This window comes from Trichomycterus rosablanca, chromosome 6 (genome assembly GCF_030014385.1).
Source record: "Trichomycterus rosablanca isolate fTriRos1 chromosome 6, fTriRos1.hap1, whole genome shotgun sequence".
NCBI lineage: Eukaryota > Metazoa > Chordata > Actinopteri > Siluriformes > Trichomycteridae > Trichomycterus > Trichomycterus rosablanca.
In genome coordinates, this window is record NC_085993.1 from 21,376,454 (window position 1) to 21,393,680 (window position 17,227).

At 37.4% G+C, this 17,227-nt stretch overlaps 1 protein-coding gene across 1 annotated transcript in view; it reads right to left on the reverse strand.

Moving 5' to 3' along the window:
• Nucleotides 1-17,227, reverse strand: part of cntn3b (contactin 3b) — a 144,728-nt gene that overhangs the window by 6,842 nt on the left and 120,659 nt on the right. The window contains exons 16-20 of the mRNA XM_062997172.1: nt 15,149-15,219; nt 11,514-11,748; nt 7,913-8,022; nt 1,478-1,664; nt 1,184-1,296 (exon numbers count right to left, since the gene is read on the reverse strand). Coding sequence (XP_062853242.1) covers nt 1,184-1,296; nt 1,478-1,664; nt 7,913-8,022; nt 11,514-11,748; nt 15,149-15,219 — 716 coding nt within the window. The remainder of the gene's footprint in view (nt 1-1,183; nt 1,297-1,477; nt 1,665-7,912; nt 8,023-11,513; nt 11,749-15,148; nt 15,220-17,227) is intronic.

A 17,227-nucleotide genomic window follows, 5' to 3' on the forward strand; every position in this document is an offset into this window, starting at 1 on the left:
ATATGTTACAGCCACAACTATTCCTAACAGGTATAATTAGTCATTTAGGACATAAATCAAAGGAAATTATACGATTCCAACTTTTCATCAACACACACACACACACACATATATATATATATATATACTGTATATACAGTATATACACACACTGATCAGCCATAACAATAAAACCACCTCCTTGTTTCTACACACATTGTCTATTTTATCGGCTTCACTTACCACATAGAAGCACTTTGTAGTTCTACAATTACTGACTGTAATCAATCTGTTTCTCTGCATTCTTTGTTAGCCCCCTTTAATGCAGTTCTTTAATGAGGTATTATTTGGGTGGTGGGTCATTCTCAGCACTGCAGTGACACTGACATGGTGGTGGTGTGTTAGTGTGTGTTGTGCTGGTATGATTGGATAAGACACTGCAATGCTGCTGGAGTTTTTAAACACCTCACTGTCACTGCTGGACTGAGAATAGTCCACCAACCAAAAATATCCAGCCAACAGCACCCCATGGGCAGCATCCTGTGACCACTGATGAAGGTGTAGAAGATGACCAACTCAAACAGCAGCAATAGATATGCGATCATGTCTGACTTTACATCGACAATGTGGACCAACTAGGTAGGCACTAGTGGGCACTGTATTTAAAAACTCCAGCAGCGCCACTGTGTCTGATCCACTCATACCAGCACAACACACACTAACACACCACCACCATGTCAGTGTCACTGCGGTGCTGAGAATCATCCACCACCTAAATAATACCTGCTCTGTGGTGGTCCTGTGGGGGTCCTGACCATTGAAGAATAGGGTGAAAGCATGCTAAAAAGGTATGTAGAGAAACAGATGGACTACAGTCAGTAATTGTAGAACTACAGAGTGCTTCGATATGGTAAGTGGAGCTGATAAAATGGACAGTGTGTGAAGAAACAAGGAGGTGGTTTTAATGTTATGGCTGATCGATGTATAGCGTATATAAGTCTTGAAAAGGTTACTAGGCAATTTTAAAGGCTTTTTGACCCATTTAAACACATTAAAAGCTTGCACTACTAATCACATTTTGAAATTCCAGCACAATTTTGAATTGTATTTACCTATTTAAACAATTTGGACATGGAAGTTTGCATCTTTGTAAGGGACATACTGTATATGAGTTTGCAATAAACATATCTATTATATCACTTACTACATATCCAGTAACTTCAGACTCAGTATCCAGGGCTATAACTGGGTCCCACTGCATTGTGAGCTGTGAGCCTATCAGACTCCACTCTACGTTTTGTGGTGGCTGCCCTGGAGCTAAAGCAGTAAATGAAAAAAAGGAAAAGAAAGAAGCACATTAGCATTGTGATCTTTTTAGCTCTCTGCTCTCCATTTCATCACTACACTCTTACTGTCACTATTAAGACTTGCTAGCCTAGACAGCAGTTCTGGGAAGCATCTGGAACCAATGCCTAAGTAACCCTAGTAGGATACTCACGTGGTTTCTTGGTGGTAACATTAACGGGCAGAGACTGAGGACCACTTCCCGCAGTATTGAAGGCACACACAGCTAAATAGTACAGTCTGTTGCCCTGTAGACCACTAACATTGACTGCAGTGGAGTTGCTGCTGATTCTCATTTTACCTATGGTTTCAGGCTTAGTGTCATCTTCCCAATACACCACCTGGACACAACAAAAATAAACAAAAAGAAATACGAATAAGTTTATTATGTGATTTAGTCCATTTTGGAATTACAACCTGAAGCATTAAAGTTGTATGACATCTTTTTTGTCTTCTTTACAGGTATTTATTTAAAAACAGCACAAACAAGACATATTTAATAGGGCTGTCGTTAATCGCATTAATTAACACGATTAACACGTTAAAATTTTAATCGCAATTAAACACATTTATCAAGAATACAATTTTTTATCAAACAATTAAAAGCTTGCACTACTAATCACATTTTGAAATTCCAGCACAATTTTGAATTGTATTTACCTATTTAAACAATTTGGACATGGAAGTTTGCATCTTTGTAAGGGACATACTGTATATGAGTTTGCAATAAACATATCTATTATATCACTTACTACATATCCAGTAACTTCAGACTCAGTATCCAGGGCTATAACTGGGTCCCACTGCATTGTGAGCTGTGAGCCTAACAATTTTTATTGAATAAATGAATGAATGCATCCTTTATTGTCATTGCACATTGTACTTGTACACTTGTGCAACGAAATTGAAGTGGGCAATGTTTGTGACACTTCAAACATACGTCACTGTGGTAATTTGCGCTACTGGTCTTTTTCCAGTTTGCGGCCATGAGCTACAAATTACTTGAGCTGCTGCTGCTACATATTGCGAAATATAGGGTATTTTAAATGATAATTTTTGGTTTTTAAAAAGCACGAGAAATCATCACTAGACAAAATTACAGTTATTAATTGACGCTTTAATATCATATTTGATCAAAGCACGCATTTGTCTCATCGGGCACGGATACGCGTTACAAGCTAAATGAGCTCAGACTCAGTCTAACTTTATTTCAGAGGAACTTGGATGGAAAGTCCATGGACTGTACACGTCGTGGGAACTTTACAAACACTGGTGTTAAACACTGGTGGATCGCAATGGACTGTAGATGCTTTAACATGGTTAACGATGTGGGTCGACATGACGTTATACGTGTTGCATCTAGAAATGGTTCATTGTAGTACCCTGAGCGTCTGTTTTCAGTGGCAGGGTTATGAACAGGAAAAGATCCTCACTTTTGGCAGATAATGTGAACAGACTTGTCATTTTAAATAACTGGCTGAAAGATGGGTAGCTGTTAACAACTCTATATAGGCATTGGCTGGCTTTCTAAAAATAACTGTGATGTAATAATTTTATCATAATTTTATTAATTTTGTTATTGGTAAACATGTTCTTGCACAACTGTTCAAATTTTTTTTAGTTATTTTTGCAGTCGATTAATCACGATTAATTTGGTTCTTTAATCACGATTAATCTCGATTAAAAAATTTAATCGTGTGACAGCCCTAATATTTAATGTTTTACCCTATTAGGTTTACTGTTTTTGTAACATTACATGGACAAAAGTATTGAGACACCCCTTCAAATTTTTTAATTTATGTGTTGAAGCCACAATCAGTTATATAAAGAAGATCTGCAGCAACAGTGTAGGGAAGGCCCTTTCCTGCTCCAGTAATACTGTCCCCCTTTGTACAAAGCAAGGTCTATAAAGACATGGAAAAAACTTGGTTTAAAGAAACTCTAGTGGTCTGCACAGAGCCATAAACTCAGGTTCCCTGAACAGCTTCGGTATAAATGGGCACAAATTCCCACAGAAAGTCTTGTGAGTAGCCTTCTCAGAAGAGTGGCTATGGTTATAGCTGATCCATTTAAAAATGCATGAACATAAAGAATTTAGGGATTTTACCATCTACAGTTCATACCATTATTATGTTACAGCTCTATTTATTAAGAATTTCAAAAACAAATGACATCACTTTTCTGCATAGTCACCTTCTGATGCATTTTTCCCAAAGTTGTACGATTTTAATGCCATCAGCAAAAAATGTTTTTGGTTGAGCGTGTAGCCACGAATGCACCGCTGCTTTCACATCATCATCACATGAAAATCTTCTTCCCTTAAAGCTTCTTTGAGTGTCCAAAAAAGGTGGAAATCAGATGGCGATAAATCCAGACTATAAGCTCTCTCTCAGTCTCTCAGACATGATCAATTACTACTCCTCCCCATCACTGTTTCCAACCAAAATATAAAAGTGCGGAAACTTTTTGTAACAGAATCTTTTGTATATTCTGTTAATTTACTCCAGATGTGTACTGACTATTAGGTAATGTAATATAATATATAACCTATGTAATAATAATTCAAATCAACATAAAGCATTTTCTGAAAATGAATAATGTATAAGTGCTGAGAGTTTTTCCAGATGCATGTTTTAAATTAGGTATGTATGGACTAGGGCTGGCTCGATACCAGTTTTTTATGTCTAATACCGATACCAATACTGCAAATTGAGTATCTACCGATACCAATCTGATACCATCTTTTCTCTTTTCAAACAACTAAGCAGTAATAATATGTCTCAATGCACCATGGTTAAACTAGCTATGTAAATAACAATGCTCAGACTTTGAAACAAATATTCTAAAGAAATAAATACAGAACCTACAACATCACACTTATACAAAAACTGCTGTTTTTATTTTTACTTTTACACACATAACATTTAGCAGCATTTCATCACATGACACATCTCGCTTCCAAAGTGTCTACAATTGGAAGATGTGGATGTCAATCAAACGCGATGGACCAATTAGAATTGACGCAGAGCTGAGATTTTCCGTTAAAGTTCTGTCACGTTTTTAGATTATTAAACCCTGCTGGATTTTGAAGAGGATCTGTGGCTAAACAGGAAACGGTGTAGTTTGTTTTATTTCATAACACTAATGGATTAATCGTTGAGGATGTGAGAGATCTCCAAGCTCCGGCTTGATAGGCAAGATAGGTTTTCTTTATCTAGGTGAGCGATTTATCATTTATAAAGCGATTTTTATTGTGTTTAAACAGTTTTTTTTAGATGTGGCAGTAGTAGATTATTTTTTAAAATGCAAAAAGTTTAAGTAGATCAGTGTGTTTTCATTTCTGAATGGCTGTTGCAGATGAGTTGTAGATCAGTGGCACATGTTAATGATGTCATCAAGATGCACCTTGTTACGTCAGTTGCCAAGTGAGCTGGCAATAAACGGCGCTCTGTTGGAACGTATCTTCGTGTGTAATTTGCTTTACACACAAACAATGGCCTTATTTACATTAAGTGTTATTTACATCAAGCAATGGTATCGGATTACATGTTTTTTACATGCCGATATCCAATCCAGTGATTTGGGCCAATATCGGCCAGCCCTAGTATGTACTTAACAATTACATTTTTAACTAAATAACTTTTTGGCTATTACACACACCTTTGCAGGTTCAATATATCATATACCAGGATTTATTAGTTATTTATTCAATTACTTTATACCCAATTCCTTTATACTGTTTATAAGTTGTCCACAGGAGACTTGTCAATCCATGTGTGCATGTTAAGATTAAAATCAACCTTTGTAACTGACGAATGATCAAAGCTAATATCAAAACTGAATAGTCTTTGGTTTTAGTGCATGCTGTACGGTTAAGATCTTTAATCGGTTGTGTTCCAAATGAATGGTAAGGGATCTCCGAGTATTGAATTTCACAGAAATGGATCAATAGCAGATTGCTCAGCACAAGTGGTATTGTACTTACTACTTTAAATTATCTCATCAGAATCAATAATCAATTGAATTGCCTTTGACATCTTTCCTACTGGATGCTGCTAGGCAAATACTTTACAGTACTGTATATCGATAACTGCAGGGATTTTGAATTCTTGGTTCTAGGGTGTTTCATTGATTTTTTTTTCTTTTTTTAAGGGTATAAAATTGATCTTAACACTAAGCTCTGCCCAGGTGAAAAATGTTTTTACAAGAAAATGAAAGAATCAATTATTAATCTTAGGTCATACTTAATATCTGTTTGAATATTATGTGTCAGACAAGTTAAGCCAGTGAATAATTAGACAATAATGAGATTTGCCCAAGGGGCTTCCTTTTCAAATTACTACTTTACGTTTTTTTTATTTAACAGGGTATTTTTAGAATGTTCTGTGTTATATTACTGTGTGATGGGACTATAGTTATTGTATTTATTGCAGTATTTGATGTATTTGTTTTTTTCCAATTTGGTTGCCAGGAAGTTATGATCAATATATGGCTAGAGCACCAAGTGTTCTAGCTTTTCATTAAGCGCTCAAGACAATGCCGGAAACCAACAGAGTAATTACTCGAACAAAGGACATCTGGGAAAAAATCCTTATTTAATAGACAACAGAGCTGCGAAAGCTAACTGACTAGAGCTATGGATATACAGATATATTGATATATGCAAAGGTTGGTGTTCCACATAGATATATGGTCCTTTAATAAGCATAGATGATTTTTATTTTGATAGAGGTCACTGAACATATGAATGGGCTTTAGTTAGGTACGATGGATGTGTCCTACTTGTCAACAGTAGCACAACCTCAATTTCTCTCTGATGGGATTAAAAAATTCCATTCCCAGCAAGCATAGCTTACATGTAAATGGCTAAGAGGCTGCTGAGAGGTGATTCATCTCTACATGTTAAAAAGCAATAGCTTATTATGTAGAGTGTATATGATGTTTATTGGAAGCTGCTTGGAATCTGACATATCAGCCAGGTGAAATTGCTTTAGCATTTAGTGAAAAATGACAAATTAAAGTATGTAAAAAAAACACTTGTAATTATAAATTCAGTTATTACTTTTTTCAATGACAGTACTGGGATCTGTTTGAATATGTATTTATTTCATAAACGACATTGTGCCTTATAGGTAAAATTACAGCATGTTTATATGATTCGGTTGGTGTGTATCTGCAATTCTTTTTTTTAATTCTTTTTTTTTTAACAAACCCTCTTAACAGAAAAGTAAATGTAAATTAAAAAAGAATTGTACTGAACCTTATAAAGTTAATTTTAAAATTAACTGACCAAAGTACAAAAAAAAACATGTCCAGTGTTTTTACTGACCAACAATTGTACTTTGTAACCAGAAACAATTTTTTTTATTTAATTTCTGTAAAATGCCTGAAAAAGGTTGGGAAAGAGTCATACAAACTACTGAGCTACAAAACCTTTTATATTAAAAGAAAAGTCAATTTATTACCAAGATTCAATTTTACCAAAAAAGATATTTTACCTTCTCAAAATATCTTGGTATTTTTGTGAATTCTATTATATCCATATTTCTGTGTTGGCCCAAAATTTATTTTGTAGTAACACTGGGTTTTCCTTCATTCTGATGAGATTGTTAAGAACTGTGGATGAAATGTTGGGCTTTCTCTTACGACCATGCAGGTTTGAGCCGTGCCATAGTTTGGAACTCCAGATGTCTATAGGAATGTTCAAGGTCTTACACCCATTAATTATATCCATTGCCCTTTTAATACAATGAGCTTTTGTGACAGCTCCTTAGTTTTCACAATAGTTGCAACACACCTTGAGCACATGTTTATACAATACATTGCACTCACTCACTTTCTTAACCGCTTATCCAGTTAGGGTCACAGGGGGTGCTGGAGCCTATCCCAGCTTTTCAATGGGTTCAAGGCACACAGTAACACCCTGGATGGGGCACCAGTTCATCGCAGGGCAGACACACATACATACACCCATTCACCTATAGGACAATTCAGTGTCTCCAATTAACCTGACCGCTTGTTTTTGGACTGTGGGAGGAAACCCACGCAGACACAAGGAGAACATGTAAACTCTTCAGAGAAAGAACCCGGACCGCCCTGCTTGGGGATGGAACCCAGGACTCTCTTGCTGTGAGGCGACAGTGCTACCCACCGAGCCACCGTGCCGCCCCAATACATTGCAGCTTAAGCAAATTAAGGGTCGTTATTAAGTTTATGATTTAGCTCTACTTTTGGTAAGTTTTAAGATCAGCAGTATCATGTAGGGCTTGAATAACTGTGACATGGCAATATTAACAAGGGATCCTGCTACCTATAAATACTACATCATTCATTTTCTTGGTTCATTTGCTATATCAAAAAAGACCAAATTTAAAGCAAAATGAAGCTCTGCAGCAATGTTTACAGGTATAAATTCACCACACACTATCAATTAATTCACCTAGGGGCAATTTTAAGCAGCCAGTCTACTAGTAGACCCTTGTTTCTGTGTGGCACCCATTCTACCAACTGTGCCACTACGACACTGTACAGATCTTCAAATGAAAGATATTCTGCCAAAAGACCCTGGCTCTGATCAAAAGTATGGTACCTCATAGCCGAGCACTCTCTCAGGACTGGTGATTACTGTTTCCCAGCTGACTTCAATGTCGAAGGCGGAGAGGCTTCTCACCACAACTCTCTCAGGTGCTATGCTCGGCACTGCAAACAAAGCAGGAAGAGCAGAAAGGTTTTTGTTCTTTTATTCGGAAACTTCACACGCACAATGAGGGCAGAATTGTATTAAGGCCTGAGAATAAACCCCCTAGACACACCTGTAAGAACCCCTCACTTCATTTAATGGGATCTGTGACTGGTAGGGAGGAAGACAATCTGCTGGGCAAATTCAATTAACACTGTATCTCACAGACAGGCCCGTAAATGTCAAGCAGGATTTGCCGTAATCTATTGCCGTAATAACTAATATCAGGTTGACGCCCATACTGCAAGAGCGTGTGCGGTGGAAAGAAGAGCTGTCTAAATCAACTTAGTTCCTCATTACTATTCAAGGTCATGCCTCTGTGTGAGACTTGAAGTGAAGAGTGTATGTGGTTGAGAGCACAGAGGGGGTAGTGCCATGCCTGCTAGAAGTAATTCAATGAGATTGAACTTCTGGTAATTTACAGTGTTCTTACATTTCAACAAGGTTTGCAACATACAACATTCTATAGTACGCCCTTAATTACTTACAATAAACCATAACTTGTTTTTTAAGCAACGTATTTATTTTTGTAAGAAGGGTCTGTCTGCAGAACAAATCAGTGTGCTTTTCTTTGAAAGATGGCTGTATCATTGAGCCCATATATTGACACAAGCCCATTAAGCTTATAGTCGTAGTGATTTTACAAGAAATCTTATTAATTTTATTAATTTCACACAGCAGTGTGATAATTTACCAGCTCCACTAACAACTTTAATCAGTAAGGTAAAGTTTAATGCCTCTTAAGCTTGGCATTGTTACATTTAAGAATACACCGACCAGACATAACATTATGACCACCTTCTTAATAATGTGTTGGTCCCCCTTTTACTGCCAAAACAGCCCTGCAACTGTGATGCACTGTGTATTCTGACACCTTTCTATCAGAACCAGCATTAACTTCTTTAGCAGTTTGAGCTACAGTAGCTCGTCTGTATCACAATTTGTCCCTTGTCAAACTCGCTCAAATTCTTACGCTTGCCCATTTTTCCTGCTTGTAACACATCAACTTTGAGGATAAAATGTTCACTTGCTGCCTGATATATCCCACCCACTAACAGGTGCCGTGATGAAGAGATAATCAGTGTTATTCACTTCACCTGTCAGTGGTCATAATGTTTAATATTTATATAACATTATGACCACCTTCCTAATATTGTGTTAAACAGCCCTGACCCGTCGTGGTATCTGGCACCAAGATTTTAGCAGCAGATCCTTTAACTTCTGTAAGTTTTTGTCCAGCACATCCCACAGATGCTTGATTGGATTGAGATCTGCAATCTGCATCAGGGAATACCGTTTCCATAAAATAATGTACATGGTCTGCAACAATGCTTAGGTAGGTGGTACGTGTCAAAGTAACATCCACATGGATTGCAGGACCCAAGGTTTCCCAGCAGAACATTGCCCAAAGCATCACACTGCCTCTGCCAGCTTGCCTTTTTCCCCACAGTGCAACCTGCTGCCATGTGTTCCCCAGGTAAGCGATGCACATGCACCCGGCCATCCACGTGATGTAAAAGAAAACGTGATTCATAAGACCAGGCCGCATTCTTCCATTGCTCCGTGGTCCAGTTCTGATGCTCACATGCCCATTGTTGGCCCTTTAGTCACTTCACCTGTCAGTGGTCATAATGTTATGCCTAGTTGGTGTATATATATATAATATAAGAAAAGACATATCACCTGGCTATAACCATCCCAACAGTAAAACAGAGACTAGTATAAACTGAGTAATGGATGATTTCACCCCTATAAGGAAACATCCTTGATTATCCAGAGTGTATTAAAACTGAAATTGGGGTGACAGATCACATTTTAACATTACTTAGAGCCAAATTAAAAATAGAGGGGCTTTATATAACAAGGTGGGTCACGTCTTGCAAGTGAAGTATGATGTAAAACCCTGCAAGATTAAAAACAATCTAAATGCATGATGTTTTAACCAAGGTTGAACAGCACTTTGGCTAAAATGTCACTAAAAACAAAGAAACTGCTGCAAATAAATAAGTTGCAACTTGTAAAATAATAAATGCAAGACATCAAATCATCTGCAGGCTGCAGTGAGGAAAGTGGATAGAACAGGGATAGAGCAGAACTGAGAACTGCTAGTCATAAAATGACAGACTGCTCCAGCTTATTGCAACCACTCAGTTCTTGGAAAAAAAGGAAAGAGACAGAACCCTCAGAACTAAGTGGGACTGGCAATGCACAAACTGCACCTCAACCACACCAACTAGTGCAACCTGCACATAATGTAGATTTCCAAGCAGGGTCCACTCCACTTGGAAAACAAGACGGTATGCCACCTCTGGGACAATCCACTTTCCCAGGGCGGTTCTGTCGATTTAAGTCTAATTATCCAATCTGTTTAAACTTGAAAGGATCTGCCATGAAGAATTGGATAAAGTGCCCAAATCCAGCTGTGCCTGTAATTCTTGGAGTTAACATTATGATCACCTCCTTGTTTCTACACTCACTGTCTATTTTATCAGCTCCACTTACCATATAGAAGCACTTTGTAGTTCTACAATTACTGACTGTAGTCCATCTGTTTCTCTACATAATTGTTTAGCTTGCTTTCACCCTGTTCTTCAATGGTCAGGACCACCACAGAGCAGGTATTATTTGGGTGGTGGATCATTCTCAGCACTGCAATGACACTGACATGGTGGTGGTGTGTTAGTGTGTGTTGTGCTGGTATGAGTGGATAAGACACAGCAGTGCTGCTGGAGTTTATTAACACCTCACTGTCCCTGCTGGACTGAGAATAGTCCACCAACCAAAAATATCCAGACAACAGCATCCTGTGGGCAGCTTCCTGTGACCACTGATGAAAGTCTAAAAGATGACCAACTCAAACAGCAGCAATAGATGAGTGATCAACTCTGACTTCACATCTACAAGGTGGACCAACTAGGTAGGAGTGTCTAATAGAGTGGACAGTGAGTGGACACAGTATTTAAAAACTCCAGCAGTGCCGCTGTATCTGATCCACTCATACCAGCACAACACACACTAACACACCACCACCATGTCAGTGTCTTTGCAGTGCTAAGAATCATCCACCACCTAAATAACTGAAAAACAGGGTGAAAGAAGGCTAAAAAGTATGTAGAGAAACAGATGGACTACAGTCAGTAATTGTAGAACTACAAATTGCTTCTATATGGTAAGTGGAGATGATAAAATAGACATTGTGTGTAGAAACCAGGAGATGGTTTTAATGTTTAATGTTTAATGTTTAATGTTTTAACATTAAAACCATCTCCTGGTTTCTACACACAATGTCTATTTTATCATCTCCACTTACCATATAGAAGCAATTTGTAGTTCTACAATGATCGGTGTAACTTGTAATATCACTGTTTTTAAAATGTCCAACAAGCTAACAGTCAGGTATCCAAATACTTTCGGCCATAAATTTTATGTATGCATGTAAGCTGATGCTAACCTTCTTCTGCTGAAAACACAGTGGTGATGGAGCTGAAGGGTCCTTCTCCACGGTTGTTGAAAGCACCCACTTTGATGTCAAATGGTGAGAAAGGTGGAAGTGTGTCGTTGCGGAAAACATATCGTGCCGCACTGGGGGAGGAGATCACCGCCCGGGTCCAGGTAACCGTCCCCACCGGTCGAAAGGCAATAATGTAACCAAAGCCCTCTCCGTTTTGAAGCTCTTCTGGGACAGGCTGGGAGTGGAACACAAGACTGTAGTGATATTAAAACGCATTGAGACCAGCACACAGGCTGCTTCACATATTTTGGGCATGCTTATAACATTCACCATAACTAGAGATGCATTAAAAAATATATATAAAATAATGAAACATAAAACACAATTGCTTTTGTTTTGGTTATTTACCATACATCTAATGCGCATCTTCACCTAACAATGACAAACATTTTAAATAGTACTTATAATTATAGCCAAAATATAAGCTAAAATATACCCAAGCAAAAAATAACCTTAAAGTAACCCTCAACTAATTAGAACACACAACTTCTTTAACATTTGTAATTAGCTGCAAATATGCTGTTGTCAATTATAGCAGCAAGATAATAAATAAATAAAATAAATAAATAAAAACAATTTCTGCCTTTTGCTTAATGTTTTCATGTGGCACAAGACCTACCGCCAGCATGAAGTTGAAGTGGCTAATAAAAATAAAACTAATAATAAAAACTGTATCTATACAATTTAATCTTTTCAGAAATTAAATGTCTTTAAAAATATAGATAAATAAATAAATATCACATAAACTGCAGACTAATTATGGAAATTCTACTGACCAGAAATGGTTAGTGCCATAGAAATAGTGTCAAATTATTATAGAGCCTGACTTTAATATAAACATTACAAATTAAAGTTTCATACATTTAATAACGCCCGTGTACAGATTTAAGCCAGCTTTTTTACTGTGTACAAACAAATGAATAGAAGTGATCCTTACTCACTTACTGACTTACTTAACCGCTTATCCAATTAGGGTCGGGGCGGGGGGCGATGGGGTGTGTGCTGGAGCCTATCCCAGCTTTTCAATGGGCGCAAGGCACACCGTAACACCCTGGACGAGACGCCAGTCCATCGCAGGGCAGACACACATACACACACCCACCAATTCACCTATAGGGTAATTCAGTGTCTCCAATTAACCTGACTGATGTTTTTGGACTGTGGGAGGAAACCCAAGCAGACATGGGGAGAACACGCAAACTCCACACAGAAAGGACTTGGACCGCCCTGTCTGGGGATCAAACCCAGGACCTTCTTGCTGTGAGGCAACAGTGCTATCCACCGAGCCACCGTGCCACCCTAAAAGTGATCCTATAAGACCCTTATTTGTAACACTAAATGAGATCCTTTAAAAATGATTTTGTCTTATTTATTTATGTGACAGTGTGATGTGTATTTAGTGTCAGATAATAAAAAAAGAAAGGTAATTACACCTTCATTTCATCAATTTTAAAATCACATTGGCATTAGGGTAGAAATGTTATGCCTAAATAAAACACATTTTTAAATTCACATAAGGAGCATTTGGGATCAGGTTTATCTGTATGTTGGTGTGAATTACTGTTAATAAATTAATTAGGTTGGTATTTAAAATAATCACTCATTAAATCGCAAGTTTAAACAGTAAAACAAAGTCACATTGTTCCATACATTACTTAGAGGTCATCCTCCGCCATCCTTCTATCGGTGCATTTTAGAAGAGCATCGTAGTAGCTGTCACACTGTGACATTTAGATCTAGAATTTCTGACACTACCGAAACTTTTTCATGAGCCCTCTTCTGTCGCAGCACGACTAAATTGGCTACAGGTGAGCATGTGACACTGGGCATTTCAACACCACCAATCCTCCTTACTCCCAACCATAGTAATTCTTTCACAGTTTGATTGTGAGAGCAAAATCGGACTGATTATCTGACAGTGTAACACTGGTTTTAGGCAAATCATTAATGCATTTATTCCCAAGCATACTGGTAATAAAACACAGGACTTATAAAGGCCATTTTCCTACTAAGATTTTAGAATATTGACCAACCACATAAAATAGTGCAGGGAGGTTGCCATGCAAAAATAAATAAATCAACAAATACATGAATTAATAAATAAATAACATAAATAAATAAATGATAATACAATAAATAAATATGATTAAATGATTAAATAAAATACAATAACACGGATTCTTGGTGCTTACTGGGCAAAGATGAGCCAAGAACTGCATTCATAATATGAGAACCAAATGTAAGATCAAAGTTTGTAACCATACAAGCGTAGAATATTGACAACCATTTATGGGAGAAAAGTTCTAATTAGTTTCTTACATTTACTTTGACTTGTATTTCACTGCAGACAAGATTAAGCTGAAACATTTCATGTTTTATCTGCTCAACTTCATTTCATTTATTAATAAACATCCATTCCTGCATTTCAGGCCTGCAACACATTCCAAAAAAAGTTGGGACAGTAAAGCATTTACCACTTTGTAATGTTGCCATTCCTTTTCACCACACTTAAAAGACATTTTGAAACACAGAGGAGACCAAGCGATTCAGTGTTTCAGGTTTTATTTTGTCCCATTCTTCCTGCAAACACGTCTTAAGATGTACAACTGTCTGATGGTCCATCCTAGACGCCTCTAAGCCCAAAGAAGTCGACGCGGCTTCTGGACATGGTTAACATAAGACTTCTTTTTTGCACAGTAAAGTTTTAAGTGGCATTTGTACATGTAAGTCCGTATTGTAGTGCTTGACAAAGGTTTGCCAAAGTAATCCCTCATCCATGTGGTTATATCAGCTATTGTTGAGTGGTGGTTCTTGATGCAGTGCGGGCGTTCAGCTTAATCTTGCACCCTTGGTCTTTACGCACTGAAATTCCTTTTGATTCCTTGAATAGTTTAATGATTTTATGTACTGTAGAGGGAGAAATATGCAAATCCCTTCCAATCTTTCTTTGAGGTACATTGTTTTTAAACATTTCAATAATTTTCTCACACATTTGTTGACAAACTGGAGATCCTCTGATCATCTTTGCTCATCCAAGACTCAGCCTTTCCTTAATGCTGCTTTTGTATCAAACCATGATTACAATCACCTGTTAACATCACCTGTTTGAAATCACATCATTATTTAGTTTTTTCACCTCATTAATAGCCCTAAATTGCCTCTGTCCCAACTTTTTTGGAATGTGTTGCAGGCCTGAAATGCAGGAATGGAGGTATATTAACAAATTAAATGAAGTTGAGCAGACAAAAACATGAAATATCTTGGGTTCAAACTGTCTGCAATCAAATAAAAGTCAAAGTAAATGTAAGGAACACTGTGTTTTTATTTTATATGCATTTTTCATACTGTCCCAACTTTTTCTGATTTGGGGTTTTAAATATAATAATAATAATAATAACAATACAGTCAGTGTAAAAATTTAATGAAGGAAATAAGCAGAACAACCTGCTTAGAAATGTGAAGGGTGTCTATGGCCAATAAAGCACATAACAAGCAGCTCCATTCATTTCCACACAATTAAGCAAGAACCCTAGTCAAGGCAGGAGGGTGGCAGTAACATCTGACAAACGACTTACCTCCCATGTTATCACTAATTCTGACTTGGTGCCTCCTCCACCTCCTACATCAGTGGGAGCCGTGTCTGGAACTGCAGGGTAAAAAAAAGGCACACGGTGGAACGTTTGTTGCACAAATGTTAACCCATATGTTCTGTGTGCACTGAATTTTGGAATACCTGAAATAAGTTACACCATATAAAATGTGCTTGCTATTTTCAGCCTAAACATCTAAACTATATTATAAATTACACTGATCAGCCATTGTTTCTTGTTTCTACACTCACTAACCATTTTATCAGCACCACTTACCATATAGAAGCACTTTATAGTTCTACAATTACTGACTGTAGTCCATCTGTTTCTCTGCATGCTTTGTTAGCCCTCTTTAATGCTGCTCTTCAATGGTCAGGACTCTCCCAAGACCACCAAAGATAGGTATTATTTGGGTGGTGGGTCATTCTCAGCACTGCAGTGACACTGACATGGTGGTGGTGTGTTAGTGTGTGTTGTGCTTTTATGAGTGGATCAGACACAGAAATCCTGGTGGAGTTTTTAAACACCTCACTGTCACTCCTGATTTAAGAATAGTCCACCAACCAAAAACATCCAGCCAACAGCGCCCCGTGGGCAGCGTCCTGTGACCACTGATGAAGGTCTAAAAGCTGACCAACTCAAACAGCAGCAATAGATGAGCGATCGACTCTGAATTTACATCTACAAGGTGGACCAACTAGGTAGGAGTGTCTAACAGATTCAGTGGACTGTGAGTGGACACTGTATTTATAAACTCCAGCAGCGCTGCTGTGTCTGATCCATTCATACCAGCACAACACACACTAACACACCACCACCATGTCATTGTCACTGCAGTGCTGAGAATGATCCACCGCCTAAATAATACCTTCTCTGGGGTGGTCCTGATCATTGAAGAACTGGGTGAAAGCAGGCTAAAAAAGTATGTAGAGAAATAGAAGGACTACAGTCAGTAATTGTAGAACTACAAAGTGCTTCTATATGGTAAGTGGAGCTGATAAAATGGACAGTGAGTGTAGAAACAAGGTGGTTTTAATGTTATGGCTGATTGGTGTATATTCCAGGTACTTTTTGACCTAAAAGTACAATGGTAAAATAAAAGTTATAGCTTAAAATGATTATGAAACATAACAGTAATTTATTCCCTGTCACAATTATACCATCATTTACTTTAAATTTGATTCACCATATATAGTTTTGCCAGCCAGAAAATATACATAAAAACTTTCCTAGTAATTGAACCATGAATTGCAGACTATTTGCATGAAAAAAGAGTAATAAACCGCATGTACCACATGGAAATGTCTGTGAACAGAGGCAGAGATAGAAAATAACATTTCAACTTTGACACTTGTTATTATATGTTATCCACTCCTGAAGAAACATTTCAAACATTTGATTCGTCACATCATCTTCTTTTGTAAGTGTGTATGCTAAAGGCAAGTTTGCTTAAATATGTTGTACATCACACATTGTGTTTTCGAGATTTCAAGAGGTCACTACGCCTAGACAGGTGACACTTCAATTTGAAATAAGACTTCAATTTCACATTTTTATAGTTTATTTCAAAGCAAGGCTACATTATTTTACTGGCTGCATTTTCTTTTCGTACACCCATCAGTTCTGTTTGATATAAGTTTCCTTATAAAAAGCTATATATTGATCACAGGCAGGTCCATCTAAGACATTACAGTTTAGGTTTCTGTCTGGAACATATAATTACATAATTATTGTCCAGTCTGTGTAATTTGATTTACGGAAGGTGTGACTATCTTTACTTAGTTTATACAGCTGTCTTTTGTTGGTTTCACTTGGTTTGCACTTAACATTAAAGATAATTTTAACTACCAATACCAATATTTCACCTACAGTGTACATAGCATAGATAGATGGATGGATGGATGGATGGATGGATGGATGGATGGATGGATGGATGGATGGATGGATGGATGGATGGATGGATGGATGGATGGATGGATGGATAGATAGATAGATAGATAGATAGATAGATAGATAGATAGATAGATAGATAGATAGATAGATAGATGGTATATATTATAAAGC